General features: G+C 42.5%; 1 protein-coding gene across 1 annotated transcript in view; it reads left to right on the plus strand.

Annotated features, from left to right (window-relative positions):
• Nucleotides 1–5,609, plus strand: part of MYO5C (myosin VC) — a gene marked incomplete at its 5' end in the record, with an annotated part of 119,260 nt that extends 113,651 nt beyond the window's left edge. The window contains 2 exons of the mRNA XM_044273824.1: nt 1,754–1,834; nt 3,618–5,609. Coding sequence (XP_044129759.1) covers nt 1,754–1,834; nt 3,618–3,770 — 234 coding nt within the window. The remainder of the gene's footprint in view (nt 1–1,753; nt 1,835–3,617) is intronic.
• Nucleotides 5,610–22,600: the final 16,991 nt, after the last annotated feature.

Consider the following 22,600-nt stretch of genomic DNA (forward strand, 5'->3'; position numbering starts at 1 on the left):
GTCAGGGCGCCCCAAGCGCATGGATCACGTGATCACATGGAACACGTCATTTATGCGCATGGGGCGCTCTGACGTCATTCTGGAGCGCCCCGGGAGCCACACGGACTGTAAGTATACCGTTCCCCGCTCCTACTATGGCAACCAGGACATTAATAGTGTCCTGGGTGCCATAGTAACACTGAAAGCATTTTGAAGACGGCTCTGTCTTCAAATGCTTTCAGTACACTTGCGTTTTTCCGGATCCAGCGTGTAATTCCGGCAAGTGGAGTACACGCCGGATCCGGACAACGCAAGTGTGAAAGGGCCCTAAAAGAGGCATAGAAAATGATAAATGAGACAGGCCTCCTGGCCCGCCCTCTTTCCTATGACATGCCCCCTTTTTTAGACCTGGCCTGAGCGGAGAAAAGTCACAGATTGCAGCGCAAATAACCTTTGCACCTCAATCTGCGTGTAATGTGTCGGGGATCCGCGGGGAACCCCCGAGACGTCAGACAAGGCAGGACACGGCAAAACAGGCTATGAAACACGGAAACTTTAATGCAAGGTAACAGAAGCACATGACAAACGTGCCACAGAGTACTGTTACAGATCAGCGGGTGAAAACCCACTGTGTTACTGACGGTATGTACCCTGAAGGGGAATGACTAAGCAGCTACCTGGACTTCACTAAAGCCCCTGATGGTGTGGATAGACTTTGCCATTAGGGTAGCTGCCAGATGCCACTCCAGAACCATGCCCGTACAGTAGCAATTGGTCAGGAGGAACAAGAGATACCTACAAAAGGTATCTACAGTAGTACAGGCATGAACAGAAATACAGGCAAGACAGAAACCAGGAATAGACAGGACAGAGCCAGAAGCAGTTACCTGCGCCGCAAGCAGTGGGAGCTAAGCAGCCCCAGTCAGAGCTGCTCACGGATGGCGATTTCCCCCTCCGGGGAAGCCAGGAACCCACTTCTGCAGGTGGACAAACAGACATGAACAGAAGCAGAGTAAACTGCCACAAACAAGAACAGAAATAGGCATAACAGAAACAGATGCAGATTAGCTCTGCTAGGCTATGGATAGAACATGGCATACAAACAAAACAAAAACAACAATGCAGAGCAAGGTGGAACCACACCAAAGTATGGCAGACAGAACCCCAAGGATCAGCAGCAAGGGGGAAAACAAAGCATAACAAGACATAGCAAGGAACAGACTCGCAGAACAGAACCAGGTACACTGACCCAGAAACACACGGATCACAGGGAGAAATACCCGCCCAACGAGTGCACCTGTGAGGAACACACCCACAGAGCAACGCGGGGGAATTAACCCTTACAGGTCAGGGAACCAGAACACAGCACAAGGCTGCAGTACCGGGCATTGCCCATGGCAACCAGGAACACAGAAACGGAAATACAGACACAGTCAAAGGGGTACACACGTACACGGGCAGGTTCACACTAATACCGCAGCCAAAAGCAACCAGCCTGCACGGAATCACCCATAGACAGTACGCAAAAGACATGCAGCCAGCCTGCACGACAATACACGTCACGGTGAACCGCACCGTGACACTAACAGATATACGCCAGAAAACTGGCGCATATCTTATAGTAAATGACCACCTACCGTATGTGTTTAATCTCAGACACCAATATTTGTTGATTAGTGGATAATATATACCCCAAGTTTTTGTGCTTTAGTTCATTTCTATTATTATTCCTGGTGCTGTTGATTTCATGGTTTTCTTCCTTCTTTTATTTCAGATTGTTAAGATACTAAATTCCTACACTCCTATCGATGATTTTGAGAAGCGAGTTACACCCTCATTTGTTCGTAGGGTTCAGGTAAGTCATACGAGCAGACATAGAAGTTGTTTAGTATTGTATATTGTTTCCTTTTTTCACCTCATGGACCTCCTTTTCCGTGAGCATTAACCTTCAAATGGAATCAGAATGTTAAAAGGTTGCTCTGGATTTTTTTTAACCCCTCCATCCTGAGGGACCTGTAATGAGAAGCACATTACCTGCTGCTACTCAGTTCTGGCTCCCAGGCTTTCTGCATTCCACTTCCGGTCCCTGTCTGTCAGCACCCACATGGATGGGAGCGTGTGCTCTGCAGCAGCCAATGACTTGTCTCAGCTGACTCCATATCAATTTTGGGGGAACTGGCCAACTATCTAGTATGTAGGGGGACCACCAGACTATCCTCCCCAGTGGCAAATGTGTAAGGGAAGGTAGGATTTGGCATGTTGGACTTCAACATGCCCGATCTTTTGTCCACATTTACATTGTAAGCAATTGTAACATGACATCATTAGGAAATAGATGATTATGCCAGTCCCATATATCATGTGTAAAGTGGTTTCAGGATGGAGATAGAGCTGGTCTTTACATTAGGTGGGCAATGCATTGTTTAAACACTTTGAGACACTGCTATTCTGCTTTGCATGATGTCAGTGATGGAGCAAATAGAAATATACCCCCCCCAAAGGCAAATAGAGCGTTTGATTGTTGACTTTACACACCAATATATTTATATAATTGGCCTCACAGGGTTTTTATGAACATTTAGCAGCAGTGCCATACACATGCCGAATATTTCCTACGTATTATGACTTCCACATGAGCGGTCAGTTGTGCAGGTGCAGTAAACATTGAGACAACCCAAGTGTGGCATCATGGAAAGTAGAGTAAGCCTGTCGTCTCCCATCATCCTTTTTACTAATTGATGACTTAACTGAAGTGTGTATAAAGTTACTAGGCACATGAAAACCCTTCAGTTTGTAGTTTGCCTGGTACACTTGCCAACTACAAGCCTTAGAGGCAACCATGTTCGGGCATAATAACACAGCCTATCAATTCCTCAAATTTTGTCACGACTTTTTGTCAGGTTTATGCAAATACAATCCTCTGAATGACAGGTGGCTATAAAAGTGACAGATTGAAGGTCTAAATTTAGTGGCGTCTTGATTGGTTGTCATTTTTCCCCAAAAAAATTATTAAACAAAATCAAATGGTTAAAACCCCATCAGTGCTATCAGATGTTTGGTAAACTGTATCACTGTCCAGATAGACTAGGTGGGTTTAGACTCTCAAACCACTAGGACCATTATATGGGTAATGGAAGACCTTTCTGACCATATCCATGTGTGTCATCAGAAGAAAAGCATACATTAAAAAGAGCACTTTGAAGAAATCCTGCCCCGAATGCAGCCTAATCTCCAAGTAACCACTGGGCTTTTCTTCACCAGATAAGACCTAATTTAGATCTCTTTGCAGGGGACAGTGAATGATGCAGGAGACATCAGAAACATTAATCAAGCCTAGACAGGAGGGGTTGCCGCTGACATTGCAGGACACTTGCCTGCAGAAGAGATGTCCAGCGGATACTTGGAGATAAATTTGCATGTTGCACACGAGATGTTCAATGCTTTTTGTAAGGACTGTGTTATATTACTGATGGCACATATGGTTATGTTCAGAAAGGTCTTCCTACCTCTGTAAAGCAGTGATAGTGGTTTGGGGATCAAAACTGCTGACAGGTTGCCTTTAACTATTTCATTTATTTATAAGAGGATTTAACTTGTTATTATATTTAAAAAAAAATGTTTTATCTTTTTTCCTCTAGTCCATGCTAAGCAGTCGTGAAGATGGACCACAGCTAATGTTGGATAGCAAATACCTCTTCCAAGTGACATTCCCATTCAGCCCATCTCCTCATGCACTGGAAACCGTCCAGATTCCCAGCAGCCTCAAGCTTGGCTTTCTTAAGAGAATATAAAAGGCTGCATAAGCGGCAGGTACAGAACTTGGACGGCCCTCCCAGGAATCTATATCTAGTTAAACTGCCTACTGTTTTAAACTTAGATATTTTGAAGTGTTGGAGTTGTAAAATTATCTCATCATTGCAAGGGTTTAATAGTAAAGGTGAAAGGTTTTCAATAGGTTCCATGTGTCCTACAGGTGAGCCCTACGTTTGGTGTATATGCCAGGAAATCTCTTGGTGTATACATCAAATGTATCTGTAGGGCTCCATTTACTTGACGGTGTTGAAAAAGTGTAATTTTGACCTCTATCAGACTGGTATGCTTTTTTTATAATCTTAGAGGGCTAACGTAAAAAATGTATACAACATGGTATACTTTTGTTTTACAGTAAGAGTGAATGGCCAACGTATGCCATTGTTTGCCTATAGAGTGGCAAATATATGTCAGAGACATCCATATTCTTAAAGAGGCTCTGTCACCAGGATCAACCCTATTAAACTAGGCATACTGCCTGGTAGGGCTCATTATACCGATTAGAACTTTACCTTTCTTTTGTCTGTATGCTAAACAGCTGCAAAGATATCTGCATTGTATTTATATGCATATGAGCAGGTTGGAGCACCAGGGGTAGGGCTAAGTCCTTGGAGCACTGCTTTTGTAAAACCCCTGTTCTCTGCACACTCCCCCCTCCCCTTGATTGACAGAGCTAGACATCAGCATGCTGAGGGCAGAGCTGTGGCCTAGAGCTATGTTCCAGCATGTACATATCATATAGACCACTTACCACATTGAGAAGGGTGGATTTCTATGCTTAAAAAGCTAATCTACATATTACTGCTTTATTCACAGGCACAATATATGAATATAATGAAACCAGTAATATGATTTAGCTTAATACTTATGTTATGGCCTCTGCAGCTATAGTAGGTGATATTTACTCTCTTCTGTCTTTATTTTACATTGATAAGAAGATCCCATCATTAAAGTCACAGCAAACATCCCCAGGCAATTCTTGGTTACAACTGATTTGTTTTTGATTACTGAGCATAATTATGAATTGTTTTGTATTGTGCCACTGTTTATTTAGCTAAAAGTTGAATTTTATTTTTACCGTTTTATGTTTGGAATTAGTCACAAAATTTTAATGGCTATTTATTGTATGACTTTGTTCACATATTTGCTATGTACAGTATGTTTCTAAATGTTCTTTGAATCAATGGTTGTCAATGGAGCAATACACAAGTGTATTTTTCATGTTTGTGCATAAAGGGAATGTGTCACCTATAATTTTTCTGGCAATTAAAATGAGATAGTGACACATTCTTTTTTTCGAACATTTTTATTTTCTGATTGTACATGTTTATTCTATTGTATGCAAGATTATGGGGGCAGCCATCTTGCTATGTTATTAGATATGCTTTACAGCAGCCCCCATAGACACAATAGACTGAAGGCAACTCATTAACTTCTATAGGAGAGTTTTCTAGAAAAACAGATGTTATCTTTAACTGTAATCCTGTGGGTCATGATAATGAGAGCGCTGCAGAGAAGTCATCTCTACAGAACAGGAAGTCTGTAACTTAAAAACTGGGTTTAAAAGGTAATTTTCCGACAACATATTCCCTTTACCTCTTTCTGACCAGCATGGTCAGTTCTAAAGAGGGCTTCTGGAGTGGAGCTAATGTCTTTGATTGGTGATAACGCCTATCACAGACATTTAAACCCTCACATGCCATGGTCAATTGTGGCATCTGAGGCGGCTTTTCCCAGGAGTGTAATGGTAAAAAAAAAAAAAATGCCCCATAAATGATTTTCCAAAGTTTTTTTTTTTTTCAGTATTAAAACAGATTTGGAATTTGTTTTCAGCTTCCCACTATACTGTATGCAATATTAAATTGAGTCATTAGAAAGTACAACTTGTCCTGCAAAAAAAAAAAAAAAAACTCATACAACTATCTGAACAAAAAAAATGAAAAAGTTATGAATCTGGAAGGGCAGGAAGAAAAAAAGAAAACGCAAATATGGAAAATCCTCTTTTCAGGAAAAGGTTAAAATACATTGCATTTTCTGTTGTAGGCATTGTGAGGCCTTTGTTCTTCCTACTGACAAAACAAGACGTAAAGATCTCCATATAATTCACAGCTAGTATATAGGGTGAGCAAGGTCTAAAAATGCAAAAGAGGAAGTCTATGTCCGCTTCTATGTCTACGCAAGAACAGAAAGTATTTTACTCCCTTCATGTAGGTAGGGTGTAGAGCTCTGCCTTATTATACCTTCTTTGTATATTTTTCATGGATTTTGTCTTCATATTGTTCGTAGATAAAGAAAAGCAATTATATACAAACTGTCATATTTTTATAGTGGTATTTTATTTTGACACAAATTTTTTTATATCTGTTATCTCTCTTTTAACATGTGCCTCAATATAAAGCTCATTTGAAGGGCATCTGTCAGCAGATCTGTACCTATGACACTGGCTGACCTGTTACATGTGCACTTGGCAGCTGGAGGTATCTGTGTTGGTCCCATGTTCATATGTGCCCGCATTGCTGAGAAAAATTATGTTTTAATATATGCAAATTAGCCTCTAGGAGCAACTGGGGCGTTGCCGTTACACCTAGGGGCTCAGCTCTCTGCATCTACAATGCCCTCTCCACTTTGACAGGGCCAGGCGTTATAAACCTCATCATGTCTGCTCCTGTCAAAGTGCAGAGGGCGCAGCAGTTCCAGAGAGAGCTGAGCCTCTAGGTGTAAGGGCAACGCTCCCGTTGCTTCTAGTGGCTCATTTGCATTTATTAAAACATTATTTTCTAAGCAATGTGGGTTCATATGAGCATGGGACCAACACAGATACCTTTAGCTGCTAAGTGCACATGTAACAGGTCCTCCAGTTTCATAGATACAAATCTGCTGACAGATGCCCTTTAAGGTAAAGAAAGTGGGATGCATATGACAGGAGAGCTATATTTTAGAGATAATACCTATGCTGCTGAATGGTGCAGTCTACTTTGGACTCTTTGTGTCTCTGTTGCATGTAATTTCTTTTGTAGTCAGCAGGGGGCATACAGCTCAAAGTAGATGCCCCCTTGTGCAGTTCATGACAATATACAAGAAGTTAATGGACATTAGCTTGAGCATAAACAACTAAAAGGGAACTGCACCATTATTTCTGTTTATACTATAGTTCTCCAGCCATGAGCATTTAACTGGAGAAGCTCTTTGAAGACTGGGTTCTGTTACACATGAAAATGAAACTGTGTAAATGAAGAAAATCATGAATGTGAAGACAAATGTTTACAAATGAAAATCATTTCACATAAATAAATGGTATTCAGTAGCAGTTTGGTACCTGTTTACCTTGTTTTATTACCTGTTTTTATCTGCCTTTATTGTCATTGTCTATCCTGCATAAATGCTTGTAGAATTGATGTTTCCTGCCTTAGGCCTCATGCACACAACCATGCCCGTTTTGCGGTCTGCAAATTGTGGATCCACAAAACACGGATACCGGCCGCGTGCGTTCTGCATTTTGCATAACGAAACGTTTGGCCCACAATAGAGCAGTCCTATCCGTGTCCATGATATGGACAAGAATAGGACATGTTCTTTTTTTTTGTGGTCCCACGGAACACATCTTTTGCGGCCCATTGAAGTGAATGGGTCCGCATCCAACCTGCAAAAAATGCGGCTCTGATGCAGACCCAAACTACGGTCGTACGCATGAGGCATTATTTGTAATGCTTTTGAACTTATGACTAAAACATACAGGTTAATGAGGTTAAATTTTTTTTTAAAAAGGGGTTAGAATTGCACATCCACATGCTATGCATTGATCTATTGCTTCTCAGCACACTTCATATTGCTTCCCCACATAATTAATTTTATAAAATGCCATAATCTATGACTGTACACCAGGCATTTGTATACATTTTATTCAAAAAGCATAAGCCCATTCACCACGGGTTGCCTCTTTTGAGTGGGTACCTATTCTAATCTGGAGCAGCTTCATGTGGTGGTCACCGCCCACAGGCGTTATGACACAGAAGTCCAACAGCGCCCTTGCTGCCAGACTAAGCCCACTTGGCTCTGTGTCACGAACCAGCGGGAGTGCACATGTCCTACCTCCTCTAAGTATGTAAACACACAGCCTAAATAGGCTTATAACCACTCTTGTCCCAGACACTAAAACCTAACCTATAATGCGTTTGTTTAAAATAGTTAGAAAATGTGAGCAAGCTTAAAGGGTTAAAACTATCTGATACCCTATGAGTGCTGTGATATAATAGGGTGCCTGCAAGAATACAGGCGGGGGTGCAGCGGTATTCAGAAACTAAAACCTAACACCTGCCCCCCTAGTTTTTAGTTTCTGAATACCGCTGCTAGTGCTAGCGATTGCATGAGCTGCAATATAGTACTTAGTTGTGTATAACCCAAGTGAGGACAGTGGTTGCCTCACAAGAATCACTTTATAACAGCATACGGCTATGTAGAACAATGTATTGTTAATACTCTAATCAGGACAGTGAGTGTCCCCTAAGGAAGACACCCCTGCCTGTATTCTTGCAGGCACCCTATTATATCACAGCACTCATAGGGTATCAGATAGTTTTAACTTTTAAGCTTGCTCACATTTTCTAACTACCAGTATTTTAAACAAATGCATTAAAGGTTAAGTTTTAGTGTCTGGGACAAGAGTGGTTATAAACCTATTTAGGCTGTGTATTTATATATATATTGAAAACCCTTCCCAGACCGGGTCCCCTTGTTTGCGGTACTACCTCCTTTAAGGGTGTTGTCTAAGTGAACCCCTCGATCTTCACACTACCCCTGATGGTGGGTATAGACTTTCTCGAGGGCAACACCAGGTCGCTACCTCTTGAGGAGGGTTGGCACACAAGGCAGCTGGTCCAGGCGGACCAGGAAGTACCTGAGCAAGGTACCAGAGGTACAGACATAGTCAGCAGGCCGAGTCATAACCAGGAGCAACTGTGGAGTCAAACAAGCAGTAGGTCAGGGCAGGCGGCACATGTACAGGTCAGGCAATCCGGAATCGGCAACAGGAGAGTCAAGGCAAGCAGGCAGGGATCAAACAGGTAGCGGAGTCCAGAAACACAAGCACGGGTCAGGTATACAGGAAAATAGGCAGAGATAACGGCAACCTTAGGACACAAGGACCTTGACACTCAGGCATCTGGGAAGAGGGCTGAGCCACTTATATATGTGCAGGAGGGCTAGGATTAGTCAGCGAGGTCACATGATTTAACCTATTAAGCACAGGAAGTGACGCGCATTGGTCCTTAAGGAAGTGCTGCAGGGAACAAACCGCAAGCATGCTGTGGCCAGGGCTGAAGGGAAACTGTGAAGCGGATCCCAGAACAAACAGTACCTACAAGGACAGAGCCCAGGACTGCAGAGGTGAATGGGGAAGCAATGGCAACAGATCACCACTGAATACGGCGCCCGGGACCGCGGTGGTAAGCAGAGGAAACAGCAGCCGCTGTTACACTCTGGGTCCCACTGCAACACAGGTAAAGCAGCACAGCAACCACGCGGTACTGCACATCTTACAGGTTAATGAGGTTACATGCGTGTATGATTATTATGCAGTATATGTCTTTTTAAGGTATTTGTGTATTATTATTCAAACCTACAAACTTATCATAGATTTTTTTATGTAAATGATTAGTTCATAGTAGTTTGCTAAAGCGTTTATTGGAACATGAGTCTTTAGTTACTATGTATGAGCTGTAAACATGGTGTATGTACTGATAAAATATATGGATTGTCTTCTCTAGTGGGAAGCCATTTTGAACACACTTCTACATTATCATGATCTAACAATTACAGATTGTGAAGACAGGAATAAAGCATTTGACATTGTCTCCAAGTAACCATCTTTCTCAAAGACACTAGTTTTAATACCTTGCTAAGTAGATTACCAGTAAGGGCTGTCACCCTGTTCCTATCTGCAGTAAGCTTCCTAGTGCTTTGTTCTGCAGCTGATCTTCAACGCAGTAAGTATTACAATATAGCTATATTACTATGAATGCTTCCAGTTTTCCTTGTTCTTTACACATCGTGTCGTGAGTATGCTACCACTGGAATGTTCATTATGTAAGGTTAGTTAAAAATGCAAATTCTGAGAAAATGATTAAGAAAAGGTGTAAATCATTTATACATAGGTCCAGTAAATTTGACCATGTAATGATCTGTTGCTTCCAGTTACTACACCTGAAGGGAGGCACAATAACTCTGATGTAATGTGGCACTTATAGGTTACCCGTTTTTTGTATGTGAGACAATTGGACCAGTTTGAGAGAGACTTGGCGGCCATTGTAGCTCATTTTCATAACCTTGGGTTCCAATATTTACTACAGTATCTCTCTCAACCCATCTTACATATAAAGAATAGTTATTTTCCTAAGCTCTAAAACAGGCACAGCCCTTTTTTTAAGGTCTGCCTGGCATAAGTGAGAGATGGCACACTGCCATTTACTCATACAGTCCACCTAGAGTTGTGATTGTCTTTGGCATGTACAGTGGTCCCTCAAGTTACAATATTAATTGGTTCCAGGACGACCAATGTTGAAACCATTGTAACTTGAGTAATCGATTCCAAAGCCCTAAATTGTCATCCAAGATAACAGAAAATGAAGATTTATAGAATAAAGAAAGAAAGAATAATAAGCAGATAACTAAGACAGATAATGCTAGTTGCACACTAGCACCAGCGATCTGGCAGGTTGTTCCGAGCATTGGCCCGAAGAAAACCGATGCACACAGGGTTTTTCTTCTGGCCGTTTCTCCACGTATTTGCCGGAATGCAGCCGGATCTCCTCCGGTCCCCATTAAACTTAATAGTGTCGGACGGAGCTTTACAAACTTCCGGCAATGCCAGAACAGCCTGCCGGATCGCCGCTGCTAGTGTGCAACTAGCCTAAAACAAGTCCTTACATATAATGGCTGCCAACTAGCAACTAATGCAGCTAGTTTTAACTTACAATGGGTCGGAAAAGACTCTGGAAAATACTGTATCCTGCACTGTATAATCTTATTTTCTGTACAGTGAAGATACAAAAGACTAATACAACCATATGTATAACTTTTTGGAATGAGATAGAAAGTGACCAATCAAAGCACAGAGATTATTTTCCAGAGTAGTTTAAAGGGTGTCTGTCACCAGGAAATTCACTGATAAACCAGGCGCAATGCCTTGTAGGGTGAGCTCAGCTGAATGTAATGATACCTTTTACTTAGTGATCCATTGCTTCATTCTGTAGAAAAGGATTTTTTAATCCATATGCTAATGAGTGGTTAAGTGCACCAAGCCATTCCTGCTTCTTCTGTAGGAGGAGCAAGGGTGCACAGCAATTAACTGCTCATTAGCATATGGATTAGCATATGAAGTACTTTTTCTGACTATTTTGCCTAGGTTAACAATGAATTTCCTGGTGATAGATTCCCTGTAAGATATCAAATCTGATCTTTGATTGCTATGGGAAACAAAACCAATTTTTCTACTAGAAAGTTTTGAAATGTGAAGCTAAAAGAGTTTAGTGTTGTCAATAGCAACAAGTTCGATTTAATAATATACTGTATTTTTGTAGAGCAGTTTTGCAAGAAAAATGAGTTGTTTGTTATATGGATCGCTTCATCTCTGCCGAGCTTAAATCAATCTAGAACTTGAGCTTAGTTTTAATTTCAGATTTCCTTTTCAATTCTTTTGAATCATTGTTCTGCCGAATACTGTACTTCAGCTTTTGTATATGGACTTTCTTCCTAAAGGGAGTCTGTCAGCAGATGTGACCATGCTAAACTGCTGACAGCACTAGGTAGATGCTGAGGAGAGCAGTACAAACACCTTTTGTGGAGCTTTTATGAACAGGAGTAGTGTGAATACAAACTTTTTTTCTGCTTCTGCGCCAAGAGAATAGCTGCAGTGGACTGGTTGGATGCTACAGATGTCACTCAGTGTAGAGGGCAGGGGCTGTGATCAGTACAAAGCAGAGATCACGTCACAGTGAAACTTGGATGGCAGGGTAGTGCCCGGCAGAATAAAATATCATATTCTCACTCATCCGAGTGACAAAAGCTCCACAAAAAGTATGTTTGTGCTGCTCTCCCCAGCCCCTAGTTAGCGCTGTCATCAGTTTAACATGTTGTAGTAAATCAGAAGTAAAAGCATAGATTTGTTTGCTTACAGGGGTATTATGTTTTATTGTTACATCCATTTTTTGCAAAAGTGACACTTCTTATTTAGATCCTTTTAGTCAAACTATCATTGTGGAAGTCTTAATCGGTTTCTGAGAAGTAAGTTCATTCAAAAGTGACAACCAATATTGTAGCACTTCCTGTTGTCATTTTTAGTCATCTCCACAAAACAGAACAATATACAGGTCCTTCTCAAAAAATTAGCATATTGTGATAAAGTTCATTATTTTCTGTAATGTACTGATAAACATTAGACTTTCATATATTTTAGATTCATTACACACCAACTGAAGTAGTTCAAGCCTTTTATTGTTTTAATATTGATGATTTTGGCATACAGCTCATGAAAACCCAAAATTCCTATCTAAAAAAATTAGCATATCATGAAAAGGTTCTCTAAACGAGCTATTAACCTAATCATCTGAATCAACTAATTAACTCTAAACACCTGCAAAAGATTCCTGAGGCTTTTAAAAACTCCCAGCCTGGTTCATTACTCAAAACCGCAATCATGGGTAAGACTGCCGACCTGACTGCTGTCCAGAAGGCCATCATTGACACCCTCAAGCAAGAGGGTAAGACACAGAAAGAAATTTCTGAACGAATAGGCTGTTCCCAGAGTGCTGTATCAAGGCACCTCAGTGGGAAGTCTGTGGGAAGGAAAAAGTGTGGCAGAAAACGCTGCACAACGAGAAGAGGTGACCGGATCCTGAGGAAGATTGTGGAGAAGGACCGATTCCAGACCTTGGGGGACCTGCGGAAGCAGTGGACTGAGTCTGGAGTAGAAACATCCAGAGCCGCCGTGTACAGGCGTGTGCAGGAAATGGGCTACAGGTGCGCATTCCCCAGGTCAAGCCACTTTTGAACCAGAAACAGCGGCAGAAGCGCCTGACCTGGGCTACAGAGAAGCAGCACTGGACTGTTGCTCAGTGGTCCAAAGTACTTTTTTCGGATGAAAGCTAATTTTGCATGTCATTCGGAAATCAAGGTGCCAGAGTCTGGAGGAAGACTGGGGAGAGGGAAATGCCAAAATGCCTGAAGTCCAGTGTCAAGTACCCACAGTCAGTGATGGTCTGGGGTGCCATGTCAGCTGCTGGTGTTGGTCCACTGTGTTTTATCAAGGGCAGGGTCAATGCAGCTAGCTATCAGGAGATTTTGGAGCACTTCATGCTTCCATCTGCTGAAAAGCTTTATGGAGATGAAGATTTCATTTTTCAGCACGACCTGGCACCTGCTCACAGTGCCAAAACCACTGGTAAATGGTTTACTGACCATGGTATTACTGTGCTCAATTGGCCTGCCAACTCTCCTGACCTGAACCCCATAGAGAATCTGTGGGCTATAGGGAAGAGAAAGTTGAGAGACGCAAGACCCAACACTCTGGATGAGCTTAAGGCCGCTATCGAAGCATCCTGGGCCTCCATAACACCTCAGCAGTGCCACAGGCTGATTGCCTCCATGCCACGCCGCATTGAAGCAGTCATTTCTGCAAAAGGATTCCCGACCAAGTATTGAGTGCAGAACTGAACATAATTATTTGAAGGTTGACTTTTCTTGTATTAAAAACACATTTTTTTTATTGGTCAGATGAAATATGCTAATTTTTTGAGATAGGAAATTTGGGTTTTCATGAGCTGTATGCCAAAATCATCAATATTAAAACAATAAAAGGCTTGAACTACTTCAGTTGGTGTGTAATGAATCTAAAATATATGAAAGTCTAATGTTTATCAGTACATTACAGAAAATAATGAACTTTATCACAATATGCTAATTTTTTTAGAAGGACCTGTATTTTGCTCAACTGTGAGTATTGCTCCAGCTAGTGATTGACAAGCACATGACCATACATTCCTTAAAAAGAACACGCTGTCCGGTCTGAAAGGCTGTTGACATGATGTTTTTGATGCAATATTTAATTTGATGTATTGTTGAAGCAGTTATTCAAAATTAGAAAAAAATATCTGCTTTCTTCCAGAAACAGCACCACACCAGTTCATTGGTTACGTCTGGTATTGTAGTTCTAATATTTACAATTTGCCTACAGGCAACTTAAAACCTAAATAATATCTAATGAGAAATTCAAAGTGCCTACATAGGAATTATTGCTGCTCCTAACAGATAGCTCCTCTGCAATATGTGAATAAGCTGTCAAGTCAACCCTATGTTGTTAGACAGCATGGTTGCAGTTGATGCTGTCACTGAAGTTGGTGTAAACACACATAGGACAGTTAGACACCTTGCAAAATTAAAACTTAACTCTTACATCTAGCCCCTAAAGCTTATATTACACCTGCAGATTCTGCAGGAGATTGTTGAGAGGGAAGCATTCCTTCCCGGTAATCGCCTGCTTCACAGCAGAGGATACCACTGCTATTACATGCAGTGATCTCCTCCTCAGTATGGGGAGGTGCGATCATTGTTTGCTGATAAGGCACAATCTGCCGCTGACAAACAAGGATTTTTAAGTCTGCTAAAAGACTTAAATTACCCGATGAACGAGCGTTTGCTCGTTCTTTGGGTGATAGGTGGCAGTATTACACTGTCTCATCATCGCCAACGAGCCTTCATACGAAAGCTTGTTAGCGATGATCTTAATGATTATCTTCAGGTGTAATATAAGCTTGAAGGCTGTATTACACTGCCCAATTTTTTCGCAGACAGTCGCTAATGAGTGTTCGCACAAGTGCTCGTTAGCAATCATCTTGCAGTGTAATACTGCCAACGATTGCCCGATGAAGGACCAAAAACACTCTATCATCGGACAATCCAAATATTTTGACATGTTAGAAAATTATCATTTGTAGGTGGCAGATTGTGGTGTCTAATGACGATCTGTGGCTGGCAAACCACTATACAGCATGGGGACAGGCAATGGCATAGTGATCGCTCCTCCCCATGATGAGGAGGGGATCGCTGCATGTAATAGCAGTGGTATCCTTCACTACCGAGCAGAAAATTGTCGGGAAAGAACTCTACCCTCCTGACAATCGTCGGGCTGTCAAATACAGCTTTGAATTTCTGAGCATTCGCAGTTAAAGGGGTTGTGCCAAGATCTAATTATCCCCTATCTACAGGACCCCCATTGATGTTGAGAACAGGGTTCCATTCCCATGAATGAATGAAATGGTAGGTTGCCTCACAGCTACTGCTTCGTTTATCTGTATAGGAATGCTGGAGATAGCAGAGTGATCAGTTAATATAGCTGATTTAGTAATACTGTGATAGCTCAAAACTTGTATAAAGGAAAATGGCTTAGTTGTTCATTGCAACCAATCAGATTCTGTATTTAATTTTTCAGAGCTCTTTGAATCTGATTGGTTGCTATGGGCAGCTAAGCCAATTTTCCTTCACACTTGTTAAATCTCCCACAGTTTGTTTAAACTATGGCGTTTTTTTCAGGCTATCACCTTCTCTATAGGGAAAAACCCATTAGGCAAACTGATCCTCTTGCCTCTGCTAGGACTGCAGGGAGTGGCACTATAGCCTACAGCCTTGCACACATGTATGTCCATGGAGATAATTGCGCATAACAGTTTTTTTTGTAATTGCTGCAAAATCTGCCATAAAGCCAGAATGTACAATAATTCCTTCACATACAAGTGTGCAGGAAGGGTAAAGGACCTTTGAAGATCACCTGTGCAGGTCAAATAATCAATCATGTAAAAGTTCCTTAACCACCTAAAAAATTCCACAGATTGACAGAGGAGTACATGGAGAAGCAGCAGTGTGTATATAAACATGTATCTGTCTGTCTGTCTCTGTGTGCCCGACCATGTCTGTCTGTGTCTTATTTTGTATATATCAGCACTGCACCACATGTCCTGTATATTGGCCAGTGCTATGATCTTCTCTAAACGTTTGAATGGACATATACCATTATTCAATGTTTCAGTACTTTTTGCACAACTTGCTGTTCTCTAAAAAGGAGCTTAATGTTTGATCCATGATTTGCCCAATACATTTCCTGGTTCAATTATAATTGGTATTTAAACAGTCCTCCTCATCATGCTGTTCACATTTTGACATCATGAGACCAAGACAACACCTAACAATTGATCAACAGTACCTAGTCATTGCGAGGCTTCAAGCAGGATGTTCTCATACAGAAGTGGCCACTGAGCTTATAGTGTCATCAGCAGGTTGCAACAGAGATACAGAGAGACTAGAAGAGTCACAGAAAGGCAGAGAAGGGGACATCCTTTGGCAACATCGTACATTTATGTGAACAATGCCCTGCGGAACCAGATGATAAATGCCACACAACTCCAGGCACATATAAGGGAGGTGAGAGGCACCAAAGTGTCACGTCAGACCATTCGAAACCATTTACACCAGCGTGGTCTGCATGTTAGACGACCTGCAAGGTTACATGACCACAAGCATCATCGTCTTGCATGGGCCAGCAAGCATCTACACTGGATGAGCGACCAGTGGACCTCAGTGCTATTCACTGATGAAAGTCGATTCACGCTGAGCAGAAATGATGGCCGCCAACGATGTTGGAGACATCAAGGACAGTGCTATGCATCAGCCACTGTTGTCACCAGACGAGTGTTTAGTGGTGGTGGTGTTACAGTGTGGGCAGGTGGACAGAATTGCCCTAAACTTTGTGAATAGTACAGTGAATAGCCCATACTACTTGAATAACATCATTAATCTAGTCAATGTGGCTTTGCATGAACAACACAGACTTAATTACATCTTCATGGATGACAATGCACCATCTCATCGAGGTTGCATTATTAGGGAACGGTTGCTGGAGATTAGGGTACCTCAAATGGAGTGGCCTGCACTTTCTCCAGACCTGAATCTCATTGAAAACCTATGGGATCAGCTGACTTGCCGTGTAGAGGCTCGTAACTCTGTACCCCAGAACCTCAATGACCTGAGGGCTGCCCTTCAAGAAGAGTGGGATGCCATGCCTCAGCAGACAATTAGTAGACTTGTGAACAGCATGAGGCGTCGTTGTCAAGCTGTAATTGATGCTCAAGCCCACATGAAAAGTTATTGAGACACTGACATTTTTGTGGAGGCATACCCACCAAACGTATCTGTCTGTCTGTCTCTGTGTGCCTGACCATGTCTGCCTGTCTCTTATTTTGTATATATCAGTGTAGAGGCTCGTAACTCTGTACCCCAGAACCTCAATGACCGGAGGGCTGCCCTTCAAGAAGTGTGGGATGCCATGCCTCAGCAGACAATTAGTAGACTTGTGAACAGCATGAGACGTCATTGTCAAGCTGTAATTGATGCTCAAGCCCTCATTATATAATATCACTGTAGCGTGAACTTTTGAGGTTTTCTATAAATTTCACCTGAAAGCCAAATATCCCTAACTTTTTGTGAGTAGTGTATATAGCAGCAGGGAATCCACAGCACTCGAGTTTCAGTGAAAATCAGTGGTGTTTATTCATGTACAACATTTCAATCTTCTCAAGTACAAAGAATCTGAGTTGTGTGGCATAATATACCCAAAAATCAATTATAACATCAAACAATTAATTACATGATGAGTGAAAAAGTGCATTTGTAACAAATTCCAAAGTCCATGATTCATCCTATGATCAAGTCCATTATTCCTTGTCTATTCATATGTGTAAAAATGTCAGATAAAATGCTTAGTGCTGTCCTAAAGGGTGAAAAATCATAATACATATTTCAATAAAGTCACTCAAGGGGAGGAGAAAGGACGCCATTCCACATGTGAATTATAACATGTAATCATATCAGCCCGCCAATGCCTCATTGTGTATCAAACGCCACTAGTCATGTCCAATCTAAATTATGCTGGGGAACGGAAGACTAGAAGCTTCTAGATAATAAGCGCGTGCGCACCGCTGAACAGAAGTGGCGGCCGCCATGTTGAAAAAGCATTGGAGACCATGTAAACTATAAATCACAGACCAGTACACATATGGTTATCTGTATAGGTCTGGCTGGTTTCTCTCCGCTGGGTCCGCCCCAACCTGAATTTGTCACCCCCATTGATGGGAAGTGTCAGCAACAGGTATGGCCCGCACATTCTGTGTACCCACTCCCATGGGACCCAGTGCATGCGTAAACCTATGGGTTAGGATTCATACAGAGGTGCTCACATAGCACTCCAGTCAATTCACCTCTCTCAGGTAGTATCAGAATAAAGTACGGTCCATCAATTAAGATTATGGTGTCCAGACGCGTCACATCTTCTCTGGTTATTCCTAGAATTGTAATATAAAAGTTTAATAAAGTGGATGACAAATACTAGAAGAATAGAAAATGAGAACGAAACATATAAGTAAATTACATAATATTAGTGGTATATTACTCAGATCATATAATCCGCAGCGCTGTGTAAACAGGGCCATATAATGGAATCGGGACGGCCGCATGGTCATAGTTACTCTAAAATCAACATTGAGTCCATTTGGTTTGAGTGAATTCAACCTCAATATCCAAAATAGCTCACATTTTTTAAGCAATAACACCATGTCACCACCTCTGGTATTGGTACATATTCTAGGGCCATAAATCATAGGTCCTGTTCTCAATGTCCCACTGCCCTTAAGTGGTTAGAAACAGGAAAATCAGTAAATTTCGGATCGTTATTAAATGGTTTCTGTCACCACACTTTTCACTATTAAACAGGCTGACAAATTTCACCTGAATTTAACTATTCTTTTTTTTCAGTGTGCCCCCGTTTTTGTGCAATTATAACTTTTATTATATGCTAATTAGCATCTAGGAGCAGGTGGGGGGGGGGGGGGGCGTTGCTCCTGCTAATAGAGGCTCTGTTCGCCCACCTCTTTCTGTAACACCCCAGAGTTGTGTTACTACATGCCTCTACCCTGCTACTATCTTCTATGAGCCTTTATACTGTCATCTTATATAATTTATATTATGTCCTCTACAAATGTGCATATAAATCCATGTTAAATGCAATTATTCATGTAATTTGCCTGGCTACCGGCAGGTGGCTGCAACCCATTGGCAGGTGCAAGCTACAGTTTAGTGTATCTGGGCTGGAATTGATTATTCCAGCTTAGCTCCCCTCTGTGTAGAGGTTGGCTAGTCCCTCTTTCTGCAGTAAGGGAGGGAAAAAACAGTTAGAGACAGATTTAGCTACCCCCTGCATAGGGAAGACAGCAAAGACCTAGTCTCGGCTGAGACTTGGACATATACCCAGTCTGAGCACCTTCAGCTCAGCTGGATGGGGAAAGCAGAAACTACAGGCAAACTCCAGAGTTACAGGAAGAAAGCATCCCCTGAGAATCCATCTGTGAGATAAGTCCAGAGTCCTAGGATAAGCCTATTCCTCCTCAGCTAGTCTGTCCCCACACAGCAGAAGTTGCAGATAAGTGCCGTAGCTAATCCTGCCACAGTTACAGAGCTACCAAGCAGACATTTTATCCTGCAAGCTCCACATTTAAAGCAGAAGTACTCATTCCTGCCAATGATTGCCAAAACCTGCTGAGACCAAGAGACCAAAGCTTTATACCGCGTGGCAGCAAGTTATTTCAAGTAAAGAAACGTTTGAACTTCATCTAAAGGTCTGGATATCATTTCTTCTGCAAACTTCCTCTATTACTCCTACTATCACTACACTCAAACTTATTGCAAGTGATCCAGGAGTCCGGCCGTACCCAGGTAGGAGACACTGTGACACAACTACCACAAAGCTATAGAGACATTATAGGCCATTACACCACTCTGGCATTCCTAACCTGGGACGTGCGTTATAACACCTTGGAAGGGCCCTGGGATAATAGCCTGTGCACGCTGCAATTGGCGTCACGACAAATACAGGATATATTATCCACCTGACCCGGCCACTGCACTAAAAGTGGCGTCAGCGAACCCGTTCCTGGTCACTGCATTTCCACTCTCTTCCACTCTCTATTGACAGGGCCAGGCCAGCGTTGGTCTCCTCCTGCCCGCCCTGTCTGCCGGGAAAATCTCGCGCCTGCTCTGTCCCGTTCAGTATTTGGTGCAGGCGCAGTAAGGGAAGGATGCTCGCCGGCTTCCTCACTGCACCTGCGCCGAATACGTTGCAGTGAGGAAGCCAGCAGCCAGCGAACATCCTTCCCTCACTGTGCCTGAGCTGAATACTGAACGGGACGACGCAGGCGCAAGATTTCCCCGGCAGACAGGGCCGGCAGGAGGAGACCAAAGCTGGCCTGGCCCTGTCAATCAAGAGTAGAGGGCAGTGGAAAGGGGTGGGCGAACAGAGCCTCTAGGAGCTCCTAGAGGCTAATTAGCATATACCGGTAATAAAAGTTATAATTGCACAAAAACAGGGGGAGAATGAAAAAAAAAGAATAGCAGAGTTAAATTCAGGTGACATTTGCACATGTATAATGTCAGCCTGTTTAATAGTGAAAAGTGTGGTGACAGAAACCCTTTAAGTTTCATCTTTAAATCACATGTAGTCTCTCCCACATGAATATATCTGCATGGGCACCAAGGCAAATATACTACCAAAGGCAACTCACAAATGAGAAACTGTCAAATAGGGAATGTTTATCGTGTAGTCGGATGTAAGAAGTGTAAAACCTTTTTACATCAGTTTGCAATTCACACATCTGAGACATGGAAATGAGTACCAGTAATGTGGACCCAAAAATGTTTGTACTTGATATAACCAATATATCCTTGATGCTAGTGCATCTTCTATAGGACATAATAGTTGGCCTTTCAAAAGATGTAATTTCTGGGTGTCCACTTCTCAGTACCCCCAATGTTTCCATATTGTGGACTCAATTTGATGGCTGGACTCATTAAAAGTGGACACAAAGGGAATTCTACTTAAATTCTCCTGTCTAGATGTTAGAGCATTATGTATCTTCCCTTTTAATATTTTTTGTCCGATCTCTATGTATCTTTACCAAATTTCTCGGGTATCTTCTAGCAATAAAAGATTTGCACTTATCTAGTAGTGCCTCATCAGATTCCTTGTCCGCTATCTAAATAGCAATGAATTCACCATCCTCCTCAGGTGGCAGCTCCGATATCGTAACAAAGTGTTCTTATCCATAGGTTTACTATGCAGATTAGAATGCAGGGCATCATCACTAATGTAATGATGTCTATGAATATGTGAGCGTGAACTTTATGCCCTCATCAATTGTGTTTAGATAATTGTGAAACACCAACAGTGTTTCAACTGTGTCTGTCCATATCAAGAACACATCATCTATGTATCTCCACCACCTCAAGACATGCCGGAAGTGGGGAGATACATAGATGTGCAGCTCTTCCAGACCTTGTACAAAAATGTTTGCATAGATGGACGTGACATTCTTAAGGCTACTTTCACATTAGCGTTTTTCTTTTCCGGCATAGAGTCCCGTCCTTGGGGCTCAATACCGGAAAAGAACTGATCAGTGTCACGAGGGTGTCAAGAGCCACGTCTGACTCCGTTATACCCGGGGTCAGGAAGTCGCAGCGGGTGGCTGCGCACTCTATGTCTAAAGATCACGGTGTTTCTTAGTGTTTGTTTTCTGTGTTTGCCTTGCTATCCTTTTTGTCTCACTCAGGGATCCGTAGCTTCTCCTCCTCAGCTGTTTCTTGTCTGCCACTCCCAAACTCCTTATATTCTCCTCTCACACTTCTCTTGTTGCCAGTTATAGAGCTTCCTGCCTGGACATCTATGCTGACCCACTGGAGCTGAGAATCTGGTTGTTGTTCCAGAGTGCTACCCTCCGGATCCCTGTTGGGCTTTTGTTGTCTCCTGTTGTTGCCCACCTGGGATTATATGTTTAGTTTGTATTGTCTGTCCTCCCCTTGGTGTTTTCCTTTAGAGCTAGTGGTGCGGACTAGTGTTCCCACCGCCCTGTTCACTATCTAGGGCTCATCCTAGGGAAAGCCAGGGTTTTAGGCACGTGATCGGCGTACGGGTGAGGAACCCGTCTAGGGACGACAGGGCAGCCAGGTGCCAGCCGCAAGGTGAGTCAGGGGTCACCACCTTCCCTCTCACTAGGGCAGGGCCTCCCTCTTTTCCTCCCTCCGTGTCACGTATGTGACAGTTACGCCGATCGTGATAATCAGGCATATCCCCATGTATTCTGAATGGAGAGTAATCCGTTCAGGATGCATCAGGATGTCTTCAGTTCAGTCGTTTTGACTGATCAGGCTCATCAGCCCGTTTACTCTCCTCCTTTCTCCTTTTTCACTGCGCCCGCTACAAATTTGACCGCGCAGCCGCAGTGGAAAAGGAGAGAGGAGGAGAGCAAACGGGCGGGCAGAGGCACACGGAGGGCGGGGTTATCAGCCGTTGAGGAGGTGCTGCCTGGGGCTCGGACGATTGAGACGCCGCCCTGGGCACTTGAGAGGGCGCATTTACTGAATCTTAAAAGTTCATTTTTGTCTGAAAGAAAACTCCATTAGATACAACAAAGGTACCGTTTTTAAGTTCTCGGTGGCACATATAACGCAATTTGATCAGTCTAATATGCTCAAATGTGGTGACAGACTCCCTTTAAGGGTGCTCCATAGTGGGTTGGTATTGCTACTATTTGCTACTGTGCTTCATGACTGCTGTTTTGGTTTGCTACTTTGACTGGAACCATCCTTAAAGTAAAACTGTCATTTTTTATTTTTTTTGTAATGTATAGGGGCAGTGATACTGTCCATTTTTGTAATATACTTAAAT

The sequence above is a fragment of the Bufo gargarizans genome, unplaced genomic scaffold, assembly GCF_014858855.1.
Source record: "Bufo gargarizans isolate SCDJY-AF-19 unplaced genomic scaffold, ASM1485885v1 original_scaffold_1171_pilon, whole genome shotgun sequence".
Lineage (NCBI taxonomy): Eukaryota > Metazoa > Chordata > Amphibia > Anura > Bufonidae > Bufo > Bufo gargarizans.